Consider the following 21219-nt stretch of genomic DNA (forward strand, 5'->3'; position numbering starts at 1 on the left):
CCCCCCCCAAAATGCAAAGAGCTTATCAAGTCAGTTGCTATTAGAACTGTGCTAGTGGTGCTATATAACGTGGACTTTAATGCTAGCAAACTCAGTATTTGGGGTTTGTTTTGTTTTTTAAAGCAAAGGCAAGCAGCAGAACAGTGATTTAGTTTTTACCTTCAGTTTTCTCTGTAGTAGTGCTTATTGTCAGCTGAGTCTCAGTCGCAGAGCACCTGCCGTTTTCTTCCTCTGCTAATTGTGTGACAGGTTCATATTGCAATATGGCATCCAGATCATGAAAAAACTTCATGGTTTTCGTAGCATCTCCAGAGTTGTGGGCATATTTAACTGTTCTGTATTCATACTTCAGATTTTTGTACTTTGCCCGGCACTGCTTCCAGTCTCTGTAAACCCCGAAGTCCTGTAGTCTTTTAGCAATGTAGATGAATATTCCTTTATTCCTTAGTGTTCGATGAAGTTGCTTTCTTATGCTTTTTTCTGACCAGACACTTAACAAGGCTTTAACCTCCTCTTCAGTCCAATGCTTTCCTGCTCCACTCTCCATGTTGAAAGTGACCTGGAAATGATTCACTATTTCTAGCCAAGATTTTGTTTCCTAGGAAACCAGACGGCTGGTTGTCAGTAAGCTCCACAGAGATGAAAGGATCTAGTTTTACTGGCTCAAGCTGCCTGAGGGGAGTAACTTGAGAAACTGCCAAATAAGCAGGCTCTGTATTAGAAGCAGACAAATAAAGCAGCTCAGGCACAAATGATCAGTGTGTGTGTTAGTAGCTGCATTAGGGAAAGGCTGCTTTCTGCAGGATAAAAACTGAACAGAATCTCTGGTATCTAAATATATCTGCTTTTAACCCGTGTTATGAAAAACGTTTCTAATACTTTGCTATTTTGTATTTGAATTTTCACTGACTGGAATTCTCGCAAGCATACTGGCCTCTGGCTTCTATTCTATCCCATCCAGGAAGAGCATAGACCAACTGCAGAGGCTTCCTCAGCCTGACGAAGGGTGTTTGTACTGGAAAGCTTGCAAAGAAGAATTTTTCCAACTATTTTACTTGGGCAAATAAAAGATATCGGTTTTACCCAAAGAACCTTGTCTTGCTGTTTTGTAGTTACTGTAAAGAGAAAGCTCATTGCGAAACCTTTGTTCCCTTATTTCTTAATGTTTCTTTCATCTTTGTTGCATGACAGAAGTCTTAGTCATTTGGGCATTCTTGTTGTTGTTTGTTTGCAACCATTTTTATATTTTGTGAGCTGAAAGGTGTTAGTAGGAGTCCCCCATCAGTCCCAAATTGAAAGGTGTATTTGAAATCGTGTTAACATGCAAGTTAATCATGACAAATGATGCAGTCTGTGTGCATTTTTGTTTAAACCCCCCCCCAAATATTTTGGGATTTATGCTACTGAAATGTTTTTTGTTTTGTTTTCACAGAGCACATAACCTGTTTCATGTTTTTTTATTTCATATTAAAACTGGCTCTGTGTGTGTGTGCGCGCGCGCGTAGGCGCATGTGCGTGTGCATTCCATGAGAACAGTTTCTAAAAGATGACGTACCAGTTCTGTCCTTTATCCCCCCAGCATTTTCACTCAATGCAGGAGAATACTAGGGATGAAAGAAGAGTAAAGACTCTCAGACGGATGCAGAATCCATCAATCTGTGCCCCCTTCTCCCCATCCCACATGGTCAATTGTGATTCTGGGTGGTGCTTGGCTAGGGTAGTTCATCTGCATAGCCATGGTTGTATCTATCTATCTCCTCCCCCAGCCATTTCTTACATCCCTGTGAAGCATAATTCTGGTGTATAGAGGTAGAGAGCCCCTGTTAGAGTCTGCACAGCCTACTATACAGGTTTCACTGCTGACCAGATGTTCTGAATCTGCGGGGGAGAAGGTGGGACTAGAGGAAGCCAGGCTTGGAGGTAGGTGGTGATGCTGGGTTCAGAGATTGTCCCAAAATTGCAAAGAAAATCAGTGCATTATACCAAGGATAACTTGACACTTGTCTTTTGATTTTTTTCCCCTTGCTATCTACAGGGACACATCAACTTTGAAAGGGCCTTTATGAAACAGAGCCAAACATTTGTTGAATGTACCACATTGGTTTCTCAGTTTCCATGTATAATTCTTGTGTTTTATAGAAACACATTTTCCTAAACAAAGTAAACAGTGTTGAGGGGGGAACAGAGACACTTCTTCGTTCACTGTGTTTTATAATAATCATTATATTAGCAAAAATGGTAAAAATTTTAGACATAAATTTGTTTTTAGTCAAGCACCCCTTAATACTTCCTTAACCCACAGCTGGTGTTAGTGAATAGTGAGTGAACTTTTAATTCTTATCTCCATCAGGGATTATGTCCTGTTCAACTAGTTAGGGGTCAGTCATATTGAATATCCTGCTGTTTCATATGCAGGTATAACTCAAGGGCAATTCAACCAGTGACACCTATGAAGATATACCACTTTAATGTGATATGCCTGTTTTATAGTTCAAGAAATAAATAAGTAATTATATTCCTCTTGGTCAGCATTTAAGTTGGGGTGGGCAAAATATGGCCTGTATGCCAGATCCAGCCCGCCAAAGGATTCTGTTTGGCCCATGGAAGGTCCCCTAGTCCCACCCAGCCCAGGTGTAGGAGGCAGCCTAGGCAGTGGCAAGTGCAGCTGGTCCCACTGCCCCTGGGCATATGGCAGGGCGGGAGCAGTGCAGTTGGCAGTTCTTGGAAGGCACAGGGCTGCCACTGCCTGCATCTCTGCCATTGTTCCCACTGCTCAGGCATCCTGGCCAGTCTGCCTTGCACCTACCATTGGGGGCACTGGGCAGAGTGGGCAGGCAGAGCACTTAGCCAGGTGGATGGGATGGGGCTGCGAGTGGGCAGGGAGTGTGTCTGGGAGTGGGACAGGTGGGCAGGGTCAGGGCTGGGATCATGGGGTGTTGACAGTGCAAGGCTGAGACCTGATGCAGAGCCATGATCCACTCCCCACATGTTCCTGCGGCAAGAATCAATTTTGTTGGCAGGGATATGCAGGGAGAGGATCACAGCCCTGCCCTTGGCCCCATCCTGCATTGACACCATGCTGCAATCCTACAACCCCATCTCCTCTGCCTGACATTCTGCCCACAGGTGTCCAGGCTGGTCTCCATGGAGACCTTACCAGCCTGCTCTGTCCAGCACCTCTGGTGGTAGGTGCAGGGCAAATGGAACCAGACAGGATCAATTGCCCCCACACCCTTCACACACCACCTCTCCCATGCCATACCCAGCCAGGTCAGCACCCCTTCCCCCTGGCCTGCAACGGCTCACTGAAACTCCTGAAGAGGCTGTTACCAGATTTGCCCATCACTTTGGGGTGTGCTCATTTATTAGGGATATGTTTCTAAGGTCTTTGTAATTCTATCAATGTGCTGCTTGTGTACTTGTTTCTATACGGAGCTGTATATCTCCCTTCTGCAAGTCCTCACCCCCCCAGGGAGCTATCTTGCAGAACTCAGTTTCAATGGGGCTGGGTTCCTCCAGTCACCAAATCAATCAGACACGCACAGATGCAGATATGACATGCCTGACCCGGCCAGGTTGATCAGCATGGACAGGTTGACACCCTCATATGCCAGGAATCAGTTCATCAGAGCAACAGTAGCCTGCAGTCAGACACAAGCACACAGGTAAACAGAATCCTTCTGAATCCGGCTGGGTGTCCAGCTGACACCCGCATGGGCCAGCATTCAGTTCATTAGGGCACGTCTGAGCCAAGCTGGGTCAATCAGCCTGTACAAGCTGATCCCCTTATGTGTTTCAAACTCAGCACGTCCCAGTCTTTAGCCTCTTGATGAGTAGACCCCACAGTATTTTTGGGCTTCACAGGGATCTTTAGCTTAGGTAAAAGAAGCATTGCTGCAGAGCAAGTGGAGAAGTAGAGAAGGAAAAATATACCCAGTTACTACCAGTTTGACTATAAACGTTATTTATTGCTAAGTATATGAAATATATAATGGTACTAGTAGTAATAGACATGCAAAGGAAAACAAACACAACCAATAGCAATCCAAGGCACTCGGGTATCAATGCTGACAGGTAAAGTTCTTAGCACAATCCTTGAAGGGAGATGATCTGTTTTTTCCAGCTTCTCAAGAACGACAGTGGATGGTGTTAGAGAGCGAGTTCTCCTCTTGAAGCGCGCACACTCATTGCTGCTTTTTTACAGATTTTTATACCCTCAGTTCAGCTTCTTCAAAGCATTCTCAGTAGTGTAAATCATTGTCTTTTCTCTTGACAAGGGGTTATCTGGTTTGGAACATCTCAAGAAACTGATTAACAACCAGGAAAAACATAAGTTTTTAAGGCGTAACCAGACACTTAGGAGCCAGCTTGAAATTCCTATGGATAGCAGACATACTGGATGGGATACCTCATTGTTTCTTCAGAAACCATAGATAGCTTGCAGCGTCAGGGTTTTGGATTTTTATCTGTTGTGAACAAACCTCAGCTTAGCATGACTCTTCATAACTTTTGTGAGGACTTCCACCAGTCATCCCGGGAAAAGTATGACAACACTTGTGGTCAGGGCTCCAACGGGCTGGACGCTGTGATGAACCCATAACCATTGTTCAAATCTTGCCCATATCCCCTCTGACTCAGTCTCTTTGCCTCAGCATTCGGGATTCCCTAACCCGGCAACCAAGTTTTGGGCAATCAAGTTTAAGTAGGACTCCCACAGTGGGACCGAATGTATGGCCCAAGATGCCTATTAAACTTTTACTTCTGCTTAGATGTGTGTGTGTGTGTGTGTGTGTGTGTGTGTGTGTGTGTGTGTGTGTGTGTGTGTGAGAGGGGGGAGTCCTTTGTAAATCCAGATTAGAATTGGTCTGATAAATGCTGAGCTGGGTGTGTGTAAATGTGGGTTGATTAGCATTTGGAGCACAGATTCCCCATCATGTAGTGCTCCCCTGCTTCTCTGATCCTAGAATTCACTGAGGTCTTTGCTTCAGGCGTTCTGTTCTCCATCTTCCATGTAAATGAATTGTCTTCTGGTTCCATCTTGCATGCAAATAAGACCTAGGGCAGTTGTTTCACTCTTGTCACCCTTATCTGGAGGGCTTTAGGTGAGTCTCCCACTGCATCTTCATTGTCTTCCATAATCAGTTCTTGTTCAGGTGGGGGCGGAAATCTTTGAGAGTCAGACAGGCTGCATCCTGTGTCAGGGTTCCCCAAGAACACGGAGCTGAGAGGTAACAAGGCCCTGATTTAGCTGCATCATTTAATATGCATCACATTGTTAGGTTTTTTTAAATTATGGTTTGTTTGTTTTTAAAGTTTTAGTCCAACTGAAGACTGCCTTAAGAATGTACCCCAGTTCAAGTCTGTTACAGAAACTGTACAGATTTGTAGCTGGTGATCATGGTCCTAGTGTGCAATGCTCAAGTAGACCATAGGCAAAGAAGGAGTGGCTCATGCTGGGACTAGAAGCTGAGTTTTTAAAAAATAAAACAAAACATGGCTTTCACCTGCTTTGTAAAACATGGGGGACACTGTCTGCTGCTGGCACATTGTGTTGTTTAGCTTCTTATAACCAGCTTATCTGGCACCTGTGTTGTTCAGCTTACTGTAACAGGGAAGACTAAGGCAGGGATGACTGTCTGGAAAAACGGGAAAGAGCCTAGAAAAGCTTGCATCATTTGATATTGTGAGTCTTTAGTATTAATATTCTGTCTTCTAAGACCAATTTGATGTAAAAATAAACTTATCCTCTTTCATGACGTTATAAGCTTAATATTCCAGCTTGGGCACAGAAGCTAAGGTATCTGATTCTGCGTTTGGGTGCTCAAAATTACACTTTGATATAAGGATCCAGAGCCTTTCAGTAGGTTCTAAACAGTAACTTGGTTGCTTAAGTGCAAAAGCCTCCACCTAACACCACCAGGGTCCCACCAGGGGTAATGCTTTGCTCGACTTGGTGTTGGCCACAGGGAATAACCTGGTGGGGGGGCCTGTGGATTCAAGGCACCTTAGGGGACAGCGATCTCCAAATGATTAGATTCACTGTCCAGCGAAGGTCGGGCATTATACCCAGCAGGGCACGGGTGCTAAACTTTAAAAAAGCTGATTTTAATAGATTCAGGGGATTGGTTAGCAGGGTGCTAGGAGCTAAGAACTTAGATGCATTGAGGGTCCAGGGTGGGTGGACATTCCTCAAGGAAACCATTCTTTGGGCTCAGAGTGAGTCAATCCCATGGCAGAGGAAAGGGGGCAAGGGGGCCAGGAAGCCCCTTTGGCTAACCAGGGGCATCCAGGATGCCTTAAGGACAAAAAAAAGAGGCGTACAGGAAGTGGAAGCAGAGGGTAGCTAGCAACAAGGAGTATACTTCTTTGGCCTCCACCTGCAGGAAGTCAGTCAAGAAGGCCAAGGCAACTCTAGAACTCAGGCTTGCGTTGGGGATTAAGGACAATAAAAAGCCCTTCTTTAGGCACATTGGGAGCAAAAAGAGGTGCGGGGTAGCATAGGACCCATACAGGACGGATGGGGGGGCTTAGTGACAGATGGCAGGGACAAGGCAGAGCTCTTCAATGAGTCTTTTGCCTCTGTCTTCTTAAATGGGAATCTAGACGAACCCTCAACATACATCATGGACACCAAAATAGGGAACATCAGCCAACTAATGGTCAGTGCTGACATGGTAAAAAGACTCTTGGAGTGACTGGACATATTCAAATCACCAGGACCGGAGGGACTCCACCCATGGGTAATGAAGGAATTAGCGGGGGTCATAGCTGATCCACTGGCAAGGATATATGAATGCTCATGACACTTGGGTCAGGTTCTGGAGGATTGGAAAAGGGCTAACGTCATCCCAATCTTTAAGAAGGGGAGGAAGGAGGACCCGAGGAACTATAGAGACCCATCAGCCTTACCTCTATCCCTGGGAAAATCCTAGAAAAAGTTATCAAGGAACACATCTGTGGGAGCCTGCTAGCTAATGTGATGCAGAGGGGTAACCAACATGGGTTTTTAGCAGGCTGGTCCTGCCTGACTAACCTAGTTACCTTTTACGACAAGGCCACCAATTGTTTAGATGCAGGAGTCGAAGTGGATGTTATCTGGACTTCAAGAAGGCCTTTGACAAGGTATCCCATACCATCCTTATAAATAAACTGAGATTTGCCTTGGATGATTACACAGTAGACTGGGTAGCAAATTGGCTCAAGGGTCACACTCAGAGGGTGGTAGTGGACGGGTTGGTGTCAACCTGGAAAGATGTGGGCAGTGGAGTTCCTCAGGGTTTAGTTCTGGGGTCTGTGCTGTTCAACATCTTCATCAGTGATGTGGATGACAGGGTGGGAAGCAAATTTGTGGACAACACAAAATTATGGGGTGCAGCTAACCAGATCCAGGCTGACGTAGATAGGCTGGGGAAGTGGGCAGAGAGCAACAGGATGCAATTCAATAAGGACGAGTGCAAGGTGCTGCATCTAGGGAGGAAGAACTGCCATCATATCTACAGGCTGGGGGGTGATCTTCTCAGCTCCACTGAGGCAGAAAAAGGTCTTGGAGTCACTGTTGACTCCAGGATGAACATGAGTCGCCAGTGTGATGAAGCATTTGGCAGAGCCAATCGCACCTTGTCGTGCATCCGTAGGTGCTTCACAAACAGGTCCAGGGAAGTGATTCTCCCCCTCTATGTGGCACTGGTCAGACCGCAGCTGGAGTACTGTGTCCAGTTCTGGACTCTGTAGTTCAAGTGGGATGCGGACAACTTGGAGAGGGTCCAAAAAAGAGCCACTCGCCTGATTAGAGGCTTGCAGAGAAGGCCCTACAAGGAAAGGCTAAGGGACCTTAACCTCTTCAGCCCCTCCAAGAGAAGGCTGAGAGGGGACCTTGTGGCAGCATACAAATTCATAAGGGGAGAGCAACATGAAGTAGGCGATGATCTGTTCACCAGGGCACTCCCTGGAATGACAAGGAACAATGGCCATAAGCTACTGGAGAGAAGGTTCAGGCTGGACGTTAGGAAAAAGTTGTTCACGGTCAGGGTTGCCAGAATCTGGAATGGGCTCCCAAGGAAGGTGGTACTCACCTCATCCTTGGGGGTCTTCAAGAAGAGACTGCACAGGCACCTGGCCAGGATCACATGACCCCAGGGTTGGTGTTTCTTTTCTTGCCTGCCAGGGGCAGGGGGTCAGATTAGATGGCCCACTGAGGTCCCTTCTGACTCTAGGAATCTATGAAAAGCGACCATCTCAACTTGAATTCCTAGTTTAAAGTAACTGGCCTACACTGTGCTTAAGAGAAAAATCTGAGTAGGTTGAAAACATTTGTTTTGTTTGAGCTGTAGAAGCCTATTGACATAGTTGTGGAATTGCATTCCAGGTTAAGCAATTGCTAGTATTTTATGCCCACCTTCAAGTTAGTGAAGAAGGTCAGCACTGAGGACCTGATCCAGTGTTAGCTAATGAAAAGATTCCTATCAAGGTCAGTGAACTTTGGGTTGAACCTTATGCAATATTTGGGGATTGCTTTATGCAATACAAGAGTTTTGATATATTTATAAAAAATACAATTAATTAATTTGTATTGAAGTGTCTTGTCTTGTTCTTTTATCTGTTGCAAATTATATTCCATGAGCTGTCCGACATTCTGTTTGGCTGTGTATTGTCTGCAGGGGCCAGGAGAGTGCCGGAATCGTGACAAGTGATGGAGAATCAGCCCAGGCATTCAAAGTGCATAAGGTAAAATGCAAAGATTCCTTGCTCATTATTGTCTTGGCAGTTTTAAGAAAGAATAACTCTAATCTTCAGTGTAGCAAGGAGGGCTGGAAAAGTCAGCAAAATAAACTAACCAAAAAAGAATTCCAAATCTCTAGAAGAGGTGCATATGGGAAGTCTTTACTTGTTTGTTTAAATTTAGAAAGATTTTTTTTTTCCACAGTCGTAACACCTGATTCTGCAGCTTTTTAATGTTATTCTGTACAACAACAATGAAATTATCATAATCCTGACCTGATAACTTCCAAGACTTCATCTTAGCATTCTACTTAAAAAGAAGAAAAACAGGGTGGGGGGAGCAGCTGAAACATAAGCTTAGGAGCTTTTGGCACTGGAGCCATCTTGCTGCTAATATGTTAGCCCCAGAGAGCTGAAAGGATTAGGCACTGGCAGTTCTGGATAATGATGCACCAAACCAGCAGGGTACTGGTGAACTGGAGGAAAAAGAATTAAAAGAAAAAAGAGCTACAGATTAAAGTGTGGAAACATATGCCCAACAAGCATCATGGTATAGAGAAATGAAGAGATTTGCCAAAGGTCAGGAAAGGAGTCTGCATAAAAGTTGAGAACAGAAGTTTGATTTCCACTCTTATGCCTCAAATACTCAAATATTCTTGGTCTTAACATTCCTCCCTCATAATGCACAACAGGAGTGCTACCCTGGCTTTTTAATATGCTAGGATTTCCTGGAGACTAGTGAGAGAAGTTCTGATTCATTTCTCTTATTGAAAGAAGACAACTTGGATATCTTGAAGACTTTTGTGCTGAAAAAAACAACATACTCTGAAAAGATTGCCAAGTTGAGCAGTGGCACGAATTAGACACTGAAGTTTTCTAAATGCAAATCTAAACCCAGCAAAAAAAAATACAACATGTTGCTGTTGATATCAAGTATTATTTCATTTCTCTTAGCAGCTTTTTTCAATTCCTGTTCTTACCTATTTATTTGTTCTTCAGAAAACATGTCATGCTTTTCATACTGCTATTTAAGTACATCCAAATAGTATGTTCCATGTGCGAATTTGTACAAATAATAATTCAGAATGTGCTATATGAAAGGTTTTTGACTTTTACAGTATTTTCTTTCTAAAGTGTGTTAGACATTGTATTAAAGAATAAAGTTACCTGAGTTGAGCTTTCTCAAAAAAAACTGAGACTGACTATCCTGTACTTGCAGTATCCTACTATTTTTCTCCTGCTACTGCTTTATTCAATGGATGTTTTCTTAATGGATAACTGAGTATACGTTTATCTTAAAATATAACCCCCTACATCATATTATTTAAACACAGTATTAACAGGTTGTGACGTACTGCCACCATGACCACTTTTCTTGCCAGCCTTTTCACCTCTCTTATGCCTGTCTGTTTTCCTTAGTTTGTACATTTATATAGCCGTGGCACAGTGGATAGCACTGCTGGAAAAAAAACAACAACAAATGTGTCCTGTTTTCTTATGCTCCTTAAGGGAATGGGTCTTATTAATCATGTGTTCAGTGAAGACAGTCTGAAGAAGTTGTATGTTTCAAACCTTGGAATTGGCCACACAAGATACTCTACTTCAGGGATCTCAGAACTGCAGAACTGTCAGCCTTTCGTTGTAGAAACGCTTCACGGGAAGATTGCTGTGGCACACAACGGTGAATTAACAAATGCTGTAAGACTTAGGAGAAAGGTAGGATTCAGTCTGGGGTGTTTCAGTATAATTTGATAATGAGTAGTAAGCAGAAGTGGGGAAGCACATATATTGCACTGGACACAAAGCTATTTAAGATTAATGAAAAGTGAAGAGAATGGTGAGGAACTCTGTAGCCAAAGTGGTGAATTAGAGAGCATGCTGAGAAATAAAACTTTTAATTTGTAACCGCCATAGGCAATGATAAACTGTCTTTCTTCTAGCTTCATAGTAATGTTAATGTTGATCCAATAGGAAAACTAATCCAGGCATAATTGTGAATAGCTCAGCTGGAATTTCTGTCCATTGCATGGTGGCTAGTAGAGAAAAAAAAAAAGATGATGCTTAGAATTATTTTAAAACATCATATGTAATACGTTGAAAATTCTTATCTGGAGCATTGCCTTTAATTTTTATCACTGACAATTTTGTGGTAGAAGTTGAAAACAGTCATATATGTTGATATGAACACACAAGGAGACCATGAAAAATGAATTTGCAGGAGTTTAAAGAAGGAAGGAGACGCCTTGAAGACAAAAAGAAAAACAGATGCTGCTTTTTTTTAACTGTTTCATAATACAAAAGTAGAGGGACACATGAGTACGCAATGTTATAAACTTACAGCGTTTTGCAATTGTTACTTCATGCATCATGTATCAACCTATGAACTTCACAACTACCACAGGCAAAGGCAAGGGCAAAAAAGGGAATGGATTCAAATGGTGGGTTGATGGTAGCTGCAGGTATTCTTATAGCAAAATAAAAATGTCCAGTCTTATTCAATTTGCAAAAAAATATGCCAAGTTAGGCAGGGACCCTGTTGTATAAAGGACTGAGCAGGGGGTAAATGTTGGTTAGATACATTGCAGGATTGTGGAGTTTTATTTCCCTTCCTTATCCTTTAGTCACTTTGTCTTTCACTCTTTCCTGGAGTTTTCTCTCTCTATTATTTGTCCCCTGGTTCCTTCTTGGTGTCTGCTTCTCCTCCATAGGATAGTAGTAGTGTGAAACCGGCAAAATCCCCAGACTGCAGCTATTAGGCTTGCTTGATCCTTTGGTCACATATCAACAACACAGAGCAACAAGACAAAGATTAAGATATGCAGAACCAAGAGCAATGATCTGTCTACACCAGTGATGCTCAACCTACGGCCCTCAGGCTAGATGTGGGGCCTCAGACTGTTGAAGCCCATGTGAATGGCCTATCTTAATACCAATTCCCTGTCTGAGCTCACCATCACGTTAGCTTGGCTCCTGCTAGAGCTCCACATAAACAGTGAGCTGTCTGAACTCACTATTGTCAGCTCTGGAGCCCAGGAGAATCCCCTTATCCCCTTTTCCCCTGCTGCTCAGCCAGAGCTCATGCTGACAACTGGTGAGCTCAGGAGAGCTCACTGCACATGCAAAGTTCCTGCAATGTTTTTCTATGTCACCTCAGCCCAGTCCTAATTTTAAGGTTTGGACTGCTTGTTTAAAAAAGTTTGAGTACCAGTGGTCTATGCCAGTCCTTTATGCCAGTAAAAGCCTGTTGACTCTTGAGGCAAAAGTCTACAACTTGTACTTAAGGTTCCTTTTGATGTGATTGGCTGTAATTAGGAGATGTCTTCTGTTAAAGTACCTTTTTGGTAGACCCAATTCTTGCTAAATGATAATAGTTCAGTGGTGGTGTTTTTTAATAGATTGTTAATACTTTATTTTGTCTTGTCTTTTAAAAAAGCTGATGCGACATGGTGTGGGGCTGTCAACAAGTTCTGACAGTGAATTAATCACCCAGCTGCTGGCATTTACCCCTCCTCTAGAGAATGATGATACAGCTGATTGGGTAGCAAGGTGAGAGGTTTGTGCTTCAGGAACAGCCATATTGTTTAAATATAACACACATCAGCACAAGTAACTGAACACAGCAATCTCTAATGTTGTGGCATTTCCTTGCATCTCATTTCAGAATTAAAAATTTAATGAATGAAACCCCTACTTCATATTCATTGCTACTTATGCATAAAGATATAATCTATGCAGTACGTGATCCTTATGGGAATCGTCCACTCTGCATCGGCCGTCTCGTTCCAGTAGGTGACATGAATGGAAAAGGTAAGTCCTATGTAAAGTTTGTGTGTGTTTTACTTACAGTAATATATCAGTAATTACAATTGCACATAATAAAGTGACACTTGTGCACAATTTAGGATTTTAAAGAAAGCATTTAACTCTAGGAAGTTTGTAGGCAGTTATTGCAATATGAGTTAATCTACAAATTACAAAAAACCCACTCCAACTAGAGTTTTTTTAAAACTCTGTGGAAACAAATTTTAAGGAAGGCTTGGTACACTTTTTTTCTTTTTGTGACGCACAAGCTGTCTCCTTCATGGTGGCAGAGATGTGGGGAGAAGGTACCAAATTCTCTATACCTAGCAGAGGAAAGTGAGATGGGCCATACACTGGGTGGTGGGTTTTTTTAATCCCTTTGGCTATAGAATTGCTTAAAGTCATTGGATTATTGGTATTCATTTCTTTTCTTGAAGGAAAAAACATTTAGAAATTCTTACATGAGGAGCTGATAAAACTATTTGTCCAGATACTGTGGCTCCAATGACATTAAGGATATGAAATTGGGAATCAGGAGAGAGATTGTTTTCCTGAACAATTGTGTATCTTGAAAATCAAAATAGTCCATGAACTGAGATAAAATCTGGCCATTCCTGGAAAATTATTTAAAAGGATAGTTATGAACTATCCTATCTCAGAATAGTTTTCCTATCTCAGGAACCCTTTTGATACAGATGCTTCTCCAGGAGCCCTGCAAACCTACAGGTGTGGATGAAAGCAACCTCAGGAAGTTATCTACTCTAGCCCTGTGCTTAAGGCAGAATCATCCCTGTCTCAGCCCTCCCTGCTCTTAAATTTCTGTGGAGATTCGACAACTTCTCTAGGTAGTCTTTTCCAATGTTTGACTACCCTCAAAGTGGTCCTCCCTAACATCCAACCTAGACTTTTCTTGCTGCAATTTAAGGCCTTTACTCCCTGTCCTACCGCCTTTGGCCACAGAGAATAGTCTACGCCATCTTTGTAACTACTCTTCTGGTATTTGAAAACTGTTATTAAATCCCTTCCCTCAGTCTTTTCTTCTCCAGGCTAAATAATCCCAGTTCTTTCAGCCTTTCCTTGTACATCCCGACTGTAATCATTTCCAACTCTAATCATTTCCATTGCTCACTACTGGACTCCTTTCTAATTTGTCCCATCTTTCTTTAAGTGCAGTGCTAAAAAGTGGTTGCAGTAGTCTTTACCAGTGCTGAATAGAGCAGAGGAATTCCTTTCTGTGGTTTGCAAGCAACACTCCTGTTAATACAGCCAAATATGTGATTGGCTTTTGCAACAGGAGCCCACTGCTGGCTCACATTCAGCTTATGATCCAGTATAATACCCCTCATCCCCTCCAAGTCTCTCTTTGTTTTTTAATAGTAGTGCAGCTTATCCAGTAATTTCCCAGTCTGCATTTGTGCATATGCTTTATTTCATCCAAAGTGTAGAACTTAACACTTTTTCCTTACTGAATTTCATTCAGTTAATTTGGGGCTATTTCTCTGGTTTATCAATGTCATTCTGAATTTTAATCCTACCCTCCAGAGTGTCAGTAACTCCACCCAGCTTGGCGTGACCTGAAAGTTTGCTAAGCATGGACTCAATCCTAGGGGAGACCCCTAGGAAACTCCCTCAGTACTTTATTTCAACTAGTTTTCAGGCCATTAATGACTACTTGTTGAGTATGATGATCCAACCGGTTATGTATCCACCGTACAGTACTTTCATTTAGACTGTGTTTCTTTTGCTTACTAGTAAGAATGTCATGGGAAATTATGTCAAAAGCCCTGCTAAAATCAAAGTGTACCCCATCCAGTGCTCTACATCCATAGAGCATGTTGGGTTTATTAGAAACCATTGAGTTTGATCAGGCATGATTTACTTTTGTTCCTGATCACCTTGTTCTCCTCCAGGAGCTTAGAATAGATTCCTTGATGACCTGTTTTATGATTTTTTTTCCTAGTATTGAGGTCAGACTGACTGATTCAGCAACCAGAGGAAGATCAGGGAATGTGTGTGTCCCTTATTAAGTGGGGGAGGCAACCTAGTGACAGATGATGCAGAAAAGGCTGAAGTAATGGATCCCTTTTTCACCTCGGTCTTCACAAGCAAGGTTAGCTCCCAGACTACTGCACCTGGTAGCACAGTTTGGGGAGGAGGTGAGCAGCCAACGGAGGCAAAAGAAAGGTTAGGGACACATTAGAAAAGCTGGACATATAGAAGTCCGTGGGGCTAGACATGATGTACCTGGGGGTGCTGAGTGTTGGCTGATGTGATCGCAGAGCTGCTGGCCATTATCTTTCAAAACTCATGGTGATAGTGAGAGGTCCCAGATAATTGAAAAGGGCAAATATAATGACCATCTTTAAAAAAGGGAAGAAGGAGGATCAGGGGAACTACAGACCAGTCAGCCTCACCTTAGTCCCTGGAAAAATCACAGAACAGGTCCTCAAGGAATCCATTTCTAAGCACTTGAAGGAGAAGGTGATTAGGAACAGTCAGTATGGGGCAAGTCATGCCTGACCAACCAGACTGCCTTCTATGATGTCCACTGTTCTTCCTACATCCACAGAGCCAGTCACGATATACCTTGACTTTAGCAAGGCTTTTGATATGGTTGCAAGCAAGCTAAGGAAGTATGGGTTGGATGAATAGACTGTAAAGTGGAGAGAAAATTGGCTGGATCATCAGGCTCAAAGGGTTGTAATCAAAGGCTCTGTCTAATTGGCAGCCAGTATCAAGCGGAGTACCCCATGACCTGGAAGAGGGGATGGAGTGCACCCTCAACAAGTTTGCAGGTGACATTTAGCTGGGGGGAGTAGTAGCTACACTAGAAGACAGGGCTAGGATTCAGAGAGACCTAGACAAATTGGAGGATTAGACCAAAAGAAATCTCATGCGGCTCAACAAGGACAAGTGTAAAGTCCTGCACTTTGCATGGAACAATATCATGCACCAGTACAGGCTGGGGACTGACTGGCTAAGCAGCAGCTCTACAGAAAAGAACGTAGGTGTTACAGTTGGTAGGAAGCTGAATATGAGCCAGTAGTGTGCCCTTGTTGCCAAGAAGGCTAAGAGCATGATGGCCTGCATTAGTAGGAGCATTGCCACCAGATCAAAGGAAGTAATTCTCCTCTATTCAGCACTGATGAGGCCACATCTGGAGTAACGTGTCCAGTTTTGGGCCTCCCACTACAGGAAGGATGTAGACAAACTGGAGAGAGTCCAGTGTAGGGCAACAACAATGGTTAGGGGGCTGGAGCACATGACTTCTGGGGCCACATGAGGCTGAGGGAATTGGGCTTATTTAGTCTGAAAAAGAAAAGACTGAGAGAGAATTTAATAGCAGCCTTCAACTACCTGAAGGATGGTTCAAAGGGGATGGAGCTAAACTGTTTTCAGTGGTGGCAGGTGACAGAACAAGGAGCAATGGCCTCAAGTTGCAGCAAGAGAAGTTTAGGTTAGATATTAGGGAATACTTTCTCACCAGGAGGGTAGTAAGGCACTGGAACAGGTTACCCAGATAGGTGGTGGAATCTCCCTCCTTGGAGATTTTGAAGATCCGGCTAGACAAAGCTCTGGCTGGGATAATCTAGTTGGGGATGGTCCTGACCTGAGCAGGGGGTTGGACTACATGATCTCCTGAGGTCACTTCTAACCCTAATTTTCTATGATTTTATATGCAATTCCCTGGATCCTCCTCCTTTCTTTTCTTGAAGATGGGCACTATATCTGCCCCTTTTCAATCACCTGGAACCTCACCTGACCTCCATGAGTTCTCAAAGATGGTTGAGGTAATTAAAAGAACCATTAGCTATCATTTCCCTGAACAATCCAGGAAGCATCCTATCTGGTCCTTGATATGTGGAATCTTGACATTAACTGAAAGAATAGTGTGAATTCTTCTTCTTTACAAATAAACTGACCTGACATGAAGGATTATGTATTTGTTTTATGAAATATCTTCACTTAGAATGTTTTTCAAAATGTTTTGTGATTTATAAGCCAGTAACAAAAACATACTGGAATTATCCTCCTGTTACGTGATTGATCTACTTGACCATTCCCTTTCATATTCTTGTGTCTTAAGAGTTGTAATGCCCACTACTCAGAAGGAACCCATTCATAGATTGCAGTGGATCAGTCACTCTGTACATACAGAAATAACACATTTGTAGCCTAAATAAAATCAGGTATACAGACCAAAAACAATGAGCTGGAACTGAAGACATGGATTGGGGGAGGAGGGGATTGTAATAAATTGTCTTACTCATGAACAGTGAATCTGTGGCTTCTAGCCTGTCTGAGAAAATATATAAAATATTTGATGTTTTCAGGTAATATAGTACTACAGTTTTCAAATTCCAAGCTTTTTTGTTAGGAATCATGACTCTTTGCCTTGCTAAATACAATATTACAAATATAACAACCCAGTACTTCAGCAAATATATAAAACACTTAATGGTGATAGTTCCAAGAATTGGGGAAATAATGTAACCGCAACTGTAAATTTTATTACAGGGAAGGATAACAGGGAAACAGAAGGATGGGTGGTCTCCTCCGAATCCTGTAGCTTTTTATCTATTGGTGCAGAGTAAGTTCCTTTACATTCAATACTATCTATTACAGGGGTGGGCAAAATACAGTCCAGATCTCGTCCACAGGCATCCACCCACCAATTGATTGGATTTGGCCCATGGCATGCTGGGTGGGCCAAGCCTTGCCAATGTCTGTTGGCCTTGGCCAGCACACAGCCTCCCAGCAGGACTGCTCACACTGCTGCTGCAGTCACTCGGGTACTGCTCAGCACGCCCCCACTCCCACCACCTCCAGCAGGCCCTCCTTCTCCTCCTGGCCCTCCTGTACTGCCCCGGGTGGAAGGGAAGCTGCAGTGAGGTGGCTCCTGCCCCACTGTGCGAAGCTGCAGCTCCATCTTCTACCTTCCACCCACTCTGCTTCCCACAAGTGGCTGCTCATCATGCCAGGTGGATGGAGTCCTGTGTGCAGGGGCAGGAGCCACCCCATGCTCCCCCCATGCAGCTCCTTCCATGCTCAGAGTGGTGCAGCATCGGCAAGAGAAGGAGGAGCTGCTGGAGGTGGAGGGAACTGAGCGGTGCCCAGGCAGCTGCAGTCCTGCCAGAAAGCTGTGCACAGTAGCCAGGGCTGGTGGGCATGGGTGGGAGCAGATGGGGCTCGGCCCCATGTGGAGTGCTGCACAATGGTTAAGGGGGTGGCAGAACACACCTTCACCACCATACCATGTGGGTGAGCTCTGCTGCATGCCCCACCTGCTTCCTCCCTCTTTCCCCCCCTCCCCTGGCCAGCTCCCCAGACCTAGTGCACAAGCAGCCCCCCCAACCCACACACACGCCCCCCCCCCCCCCCCCACACACACACACACTATACAAGAATAAGACTTTATTTTGAGCTATTTTGCAATCACCTCTATATACACTACTCACAAAAAATATATTAGGACACACATTTTTTTAATGAAATTAAAATGGTATAGATGTTTGATTTTTATTTTTTTTTAAGCATATGATTTGTTTTTTTATCTATAACTTGTTAAAATATCTTCTGAAAGATTTTGTGCAGGCAGCCCTTGACAGCTCACCAAAACTTATTAAGTGGCCCTCCAGCCAAAATAATTGTCCACCCTAGGTCTATTACCTCTTTAAATAGATTACTTTTTGAAAGATTACTTCTGTCAGCTGATGAATTTAAATTAAATAAAGTAATGGCAACTGCAGGGAAGACTTTATGGGTTTGTTTTTTGTCTGCAAAGTTAAGTGTAGATAAGTGGAGCTGACAAATCTAGAGTTAACGTGGCTTGAGAGAGGGTGGCCACCATGCAAAATAACACTTGAGCTACATAGAAAGCTTCCATTGGCAACTGATGAATTATCTTGACTTGAACTGTAGTCAAGATTCCTTTGATTGGCCATCCAGCTTAAGTTAAAAGCATGACCACACTAGAGTTGAGTCTTTTTAGTGCGTGGACTGATCCCAAGAGAGAGGCAGCACTTGAATTATAATTGCATTAACAGTGCAGTGGAGATAAGCTCTTCAGAGATCAAAAAGAAACAGGAGAAATTTTCTCCGTGCAAACCACTCAATTTCAATGAAAACAGAATACTACAGTGAAATTAACATTATTGAATTTATAGTGAGGAATGCATAGTGTGCTACTCAGATACTCAGACATTTAACAAGTCTGCTACCAAGTATTAGTAAAATTGTATCCCCTTTAAGTAAAGAACATGACAGAATTGCAATAAGACCATAACCACAAAATAAAAATAAAGACAAAGCAAAAACAGCAAACAATGTGTCTCTGAACTTTAGGATCCTTCCATTACATTTTGTGGTGCTGCATTGTAGTTTGTTGTTCTATGTTCATTTGTGGTGACTTCTGCTATATCTACATACCAATCATTAACTGCCGGCATCTGCTTTGTTTTCTTTAAAAAGTTGCTTTGCAGTAGATGGATCTAAGAATAATCAACCACCTCTGAAGTGTCATGAGATTTTTCTTAAGAAAAACTCATCATGTAGAATTGCCAATGGGGGCCTTTTCTGATTTTGTTTTTTACATTTTTTTTAATTAAACCCATTTTCTCTCATTTTCTAATGCCCTTTAAGTATCTGACTGGAGAATATGCAATTATACCCTTCTGTTTTACATTCATCAGTCACATTTTAAAATTGGGGAGCTGTTGCCTCGACAACCTTACAGTCCAATGGCTGGGGAACTGGCTCCATGGTCAGACCCAGACAGTGATTGTTGATGGAGCCAAGTCAACATGGCGCATGGTCAGTAGTGGCATCCCCCAGGGTTCAGTTCTCAGACCAGTACTCTTTAATATATTCATAAACAATCTGGATTTGGGTGTCAGAAGCAGACTGGCTAAATTCACAGATGACATCAAATTATGGGTAAGCAGGGTCACACTAGAGGATAGGCTGGGGATTCAGGCCAGCCTGGACAGGCTTGCAAGGTGGACGAATCAAAACCTGATGACATTCAACATAGAGAAATGCAAGGTGCTCCACCTCGGAAGAAAGAACCCACATCATACCTATAGGCTTATCAGTGCTACACTCACTAGCACTATGATTGAAAGAGACTTTGGGGGTCATGACTGACCACAAGATGAATATGAGCCACCAATGTGGTGCCGTAGCCGGCAAAGCAAATAAAATCCTGGCTTGCATCTACCGATGCATTTCAAGCAAGAGCTAAGATGTCATCCTCCCGCTTTATTTGGCCTTGGTGAGGCTGCAGCTGGAGTACTGCATCCAGTTCTGGGCTCCACACTTTAAAAAGGAGGTAGAGAAGCTTGAGAGAGTGCAGAGGAGAGCCACATGCATGATTAGAGGTCAAGAGAGCAGGGCTTATGAGGAGAGGCTGAGAGGCATGGGCTCAGGGGGGGTTGGTGGCAGCCTCTAAGTACATAAGAGGCGTGCATCAGGATCTGGGAGAACATCTGTTCACCAGGGCATGCCAAGGGAAGACTAGGTCTAATGGTCACAAACTGCTGGAAGACCATTTTAGACTGAACATAAGAAAAAAACCTTACCGTCTGAGTTTCCAGAGTCTGGAATAGACTTCCCCCAGAAGTGGTGCAAGCACCTACTCTGGACACCTTCAAGAAGTGTTTGGATGATTACTTTGCTGGGGTCATTTGACCCCAGCTGACTTCCTGCCCTTTGGGCAGGGGGCTGGATTTGATGATCTTGCAAGGTCCCTTCCAGCCCTAATGTCTATGGGATCTATGAAATCTATGTTCTAAGATGTGCAAGTGAATGGTGTATGTAACAAAAAAGACATGTAACCCATGTCATGAGGGGCTGCAAGTGTATGGCAGTGGTGAATCAGTGTCCCCAACAGTAACTCAGTTTAACAAGAGGGTACAAACAAGTTGGATTTATTTACAAACACAAGCACCTGAACAGCAAGCTGTAACCCAGCATGGGAACTTGATAGCACAATTACCCCTTTCAACAGTGCAGCTTGAAAACCCAGCTTCAGTCTCAGAAAGACCCTTCGGGTAGAGAATCTTCACCTTGTGCACAGCCCAAGCTGTCCCAGCTGGCACAAGAACTTCCACAGTAACACTAACCTCACTAAAAAGGGGGGCGTACAACCAGTGGAAGTGGGGAGCTATCACCAAGGAGGAGTACTCCTCCTCGGCCCGGGAGTGTAGGAGGGCTATTAGGAAGGCCAAGGCAGAGATGGAACTCAGGCTAGCGTCCAGGATTAAGGACAACAAAAAGTCCTTTTTCAAGTACATTGGGAGCAAGAAGAGGGCACCAGGCAATGTAGAGCCCCTGCAAGACAGAAACGGTAATCTTGTGGCCATGCCAGACAAGAAAGCTGATATTTTTAACACTTTCTTTACCCTTGTTTTCCTGAACAGGGACCCGGATATCCCACCTACCAGATGTAGGGACAATCTTGGGGATAGCTCTATCAAGCCTTCAGTCAGTGTAGATGTAGTTAGGGATCTTCTGGAATGGCTAGACATTTTTAAATCTGCAGGTCCAGATGCCCTCCACCCAAGGGTGTTGAGGGAGCTGGCAGGGGTCATCATGGAGCCCTTGGCCCAGCTGTATGAGCATTCATGGTCATCTGGCCAGGTGCTGGGGGATTGGAAACTGGCTAATGTGGTCCCAATTTTCAAGAAAGGGAGGAAGGAG

General features: G+C 43.5%; 2 protein-coding genes across 6 annotated transcripts in view; one reads left to right on the top strand and one right to left on the bottom strand.

Annotated features, from left to right (window-relative positions):
- The window catches only part of LOC102380243 (phosphoribosylaminoimidazole carboxylase and phosphoribosylaminoimidazolesuccinocarboxamide synthase), a 71967-nt gene extending 71420 nt beyond the window's left edge, over nt 1-547 (bottom strand). Inside the window, exon 1 of one of the 3 annotated variants that reach the window (XM_025200153.1) lies at nt 160-547. In XM_025200153.1, the coding sequence (XP_025055938.1) occupies nt 160-547 (388 nt within the window). The remainder of the gene's footprint in view (nt 1-159) is intronic. The other 2 variants (XM_025200154.1, XM_025200155.1) reach the window with 2 other exon arrangements.
- PPAT (phosphoribosyl pyrophosphate amidotransferase) overlaps nt 1-21219 on the top strand; it is an 83327-nt gene that overhangs the window by 52567 nt on the left and 9541 nt on the right. For 2 of the 3 annotated variants that reach the window (XM_006020530.3, XM_025200157.1), the window contains exons 2-6: nt 8658-8724; nt 10228-10434; nt 12152-12264; nt 12380-12525; nt 17038-17110. In XM_006020530.3, coding sequence (XP_006020592.1) covers nt 8658-8724; nt 10228-10434; nt 12152-12264; nt 12380-12525; nt 17038-17110 — 606 coding nt within the window. Of the gene's footprint in view, nt 1-8390; nt 8468-8657; nt 8725-10227; nt 10435-12151; nt 12265-12379; nt 12526-17037; nt 17111-21219 lie in introns of those variants that run through there. The other variant, XM_006020531.3, reaches the window with a different exon arrangement.

This window comes from Alligator sinensis, unplaced genomic scaffold (assembly GCF_000455745.1).
Source record: "Alligator sinensis unplaced genomic scaffold, ASM45574v1 scaffold516_1, whole genome shotgun sequence".
Classification (NCBI taxonomy): Eukaryota; Metazoa; Chordata; order Crocodylia; family Alligatoridae; genus Alligator; species Alligator sinensis.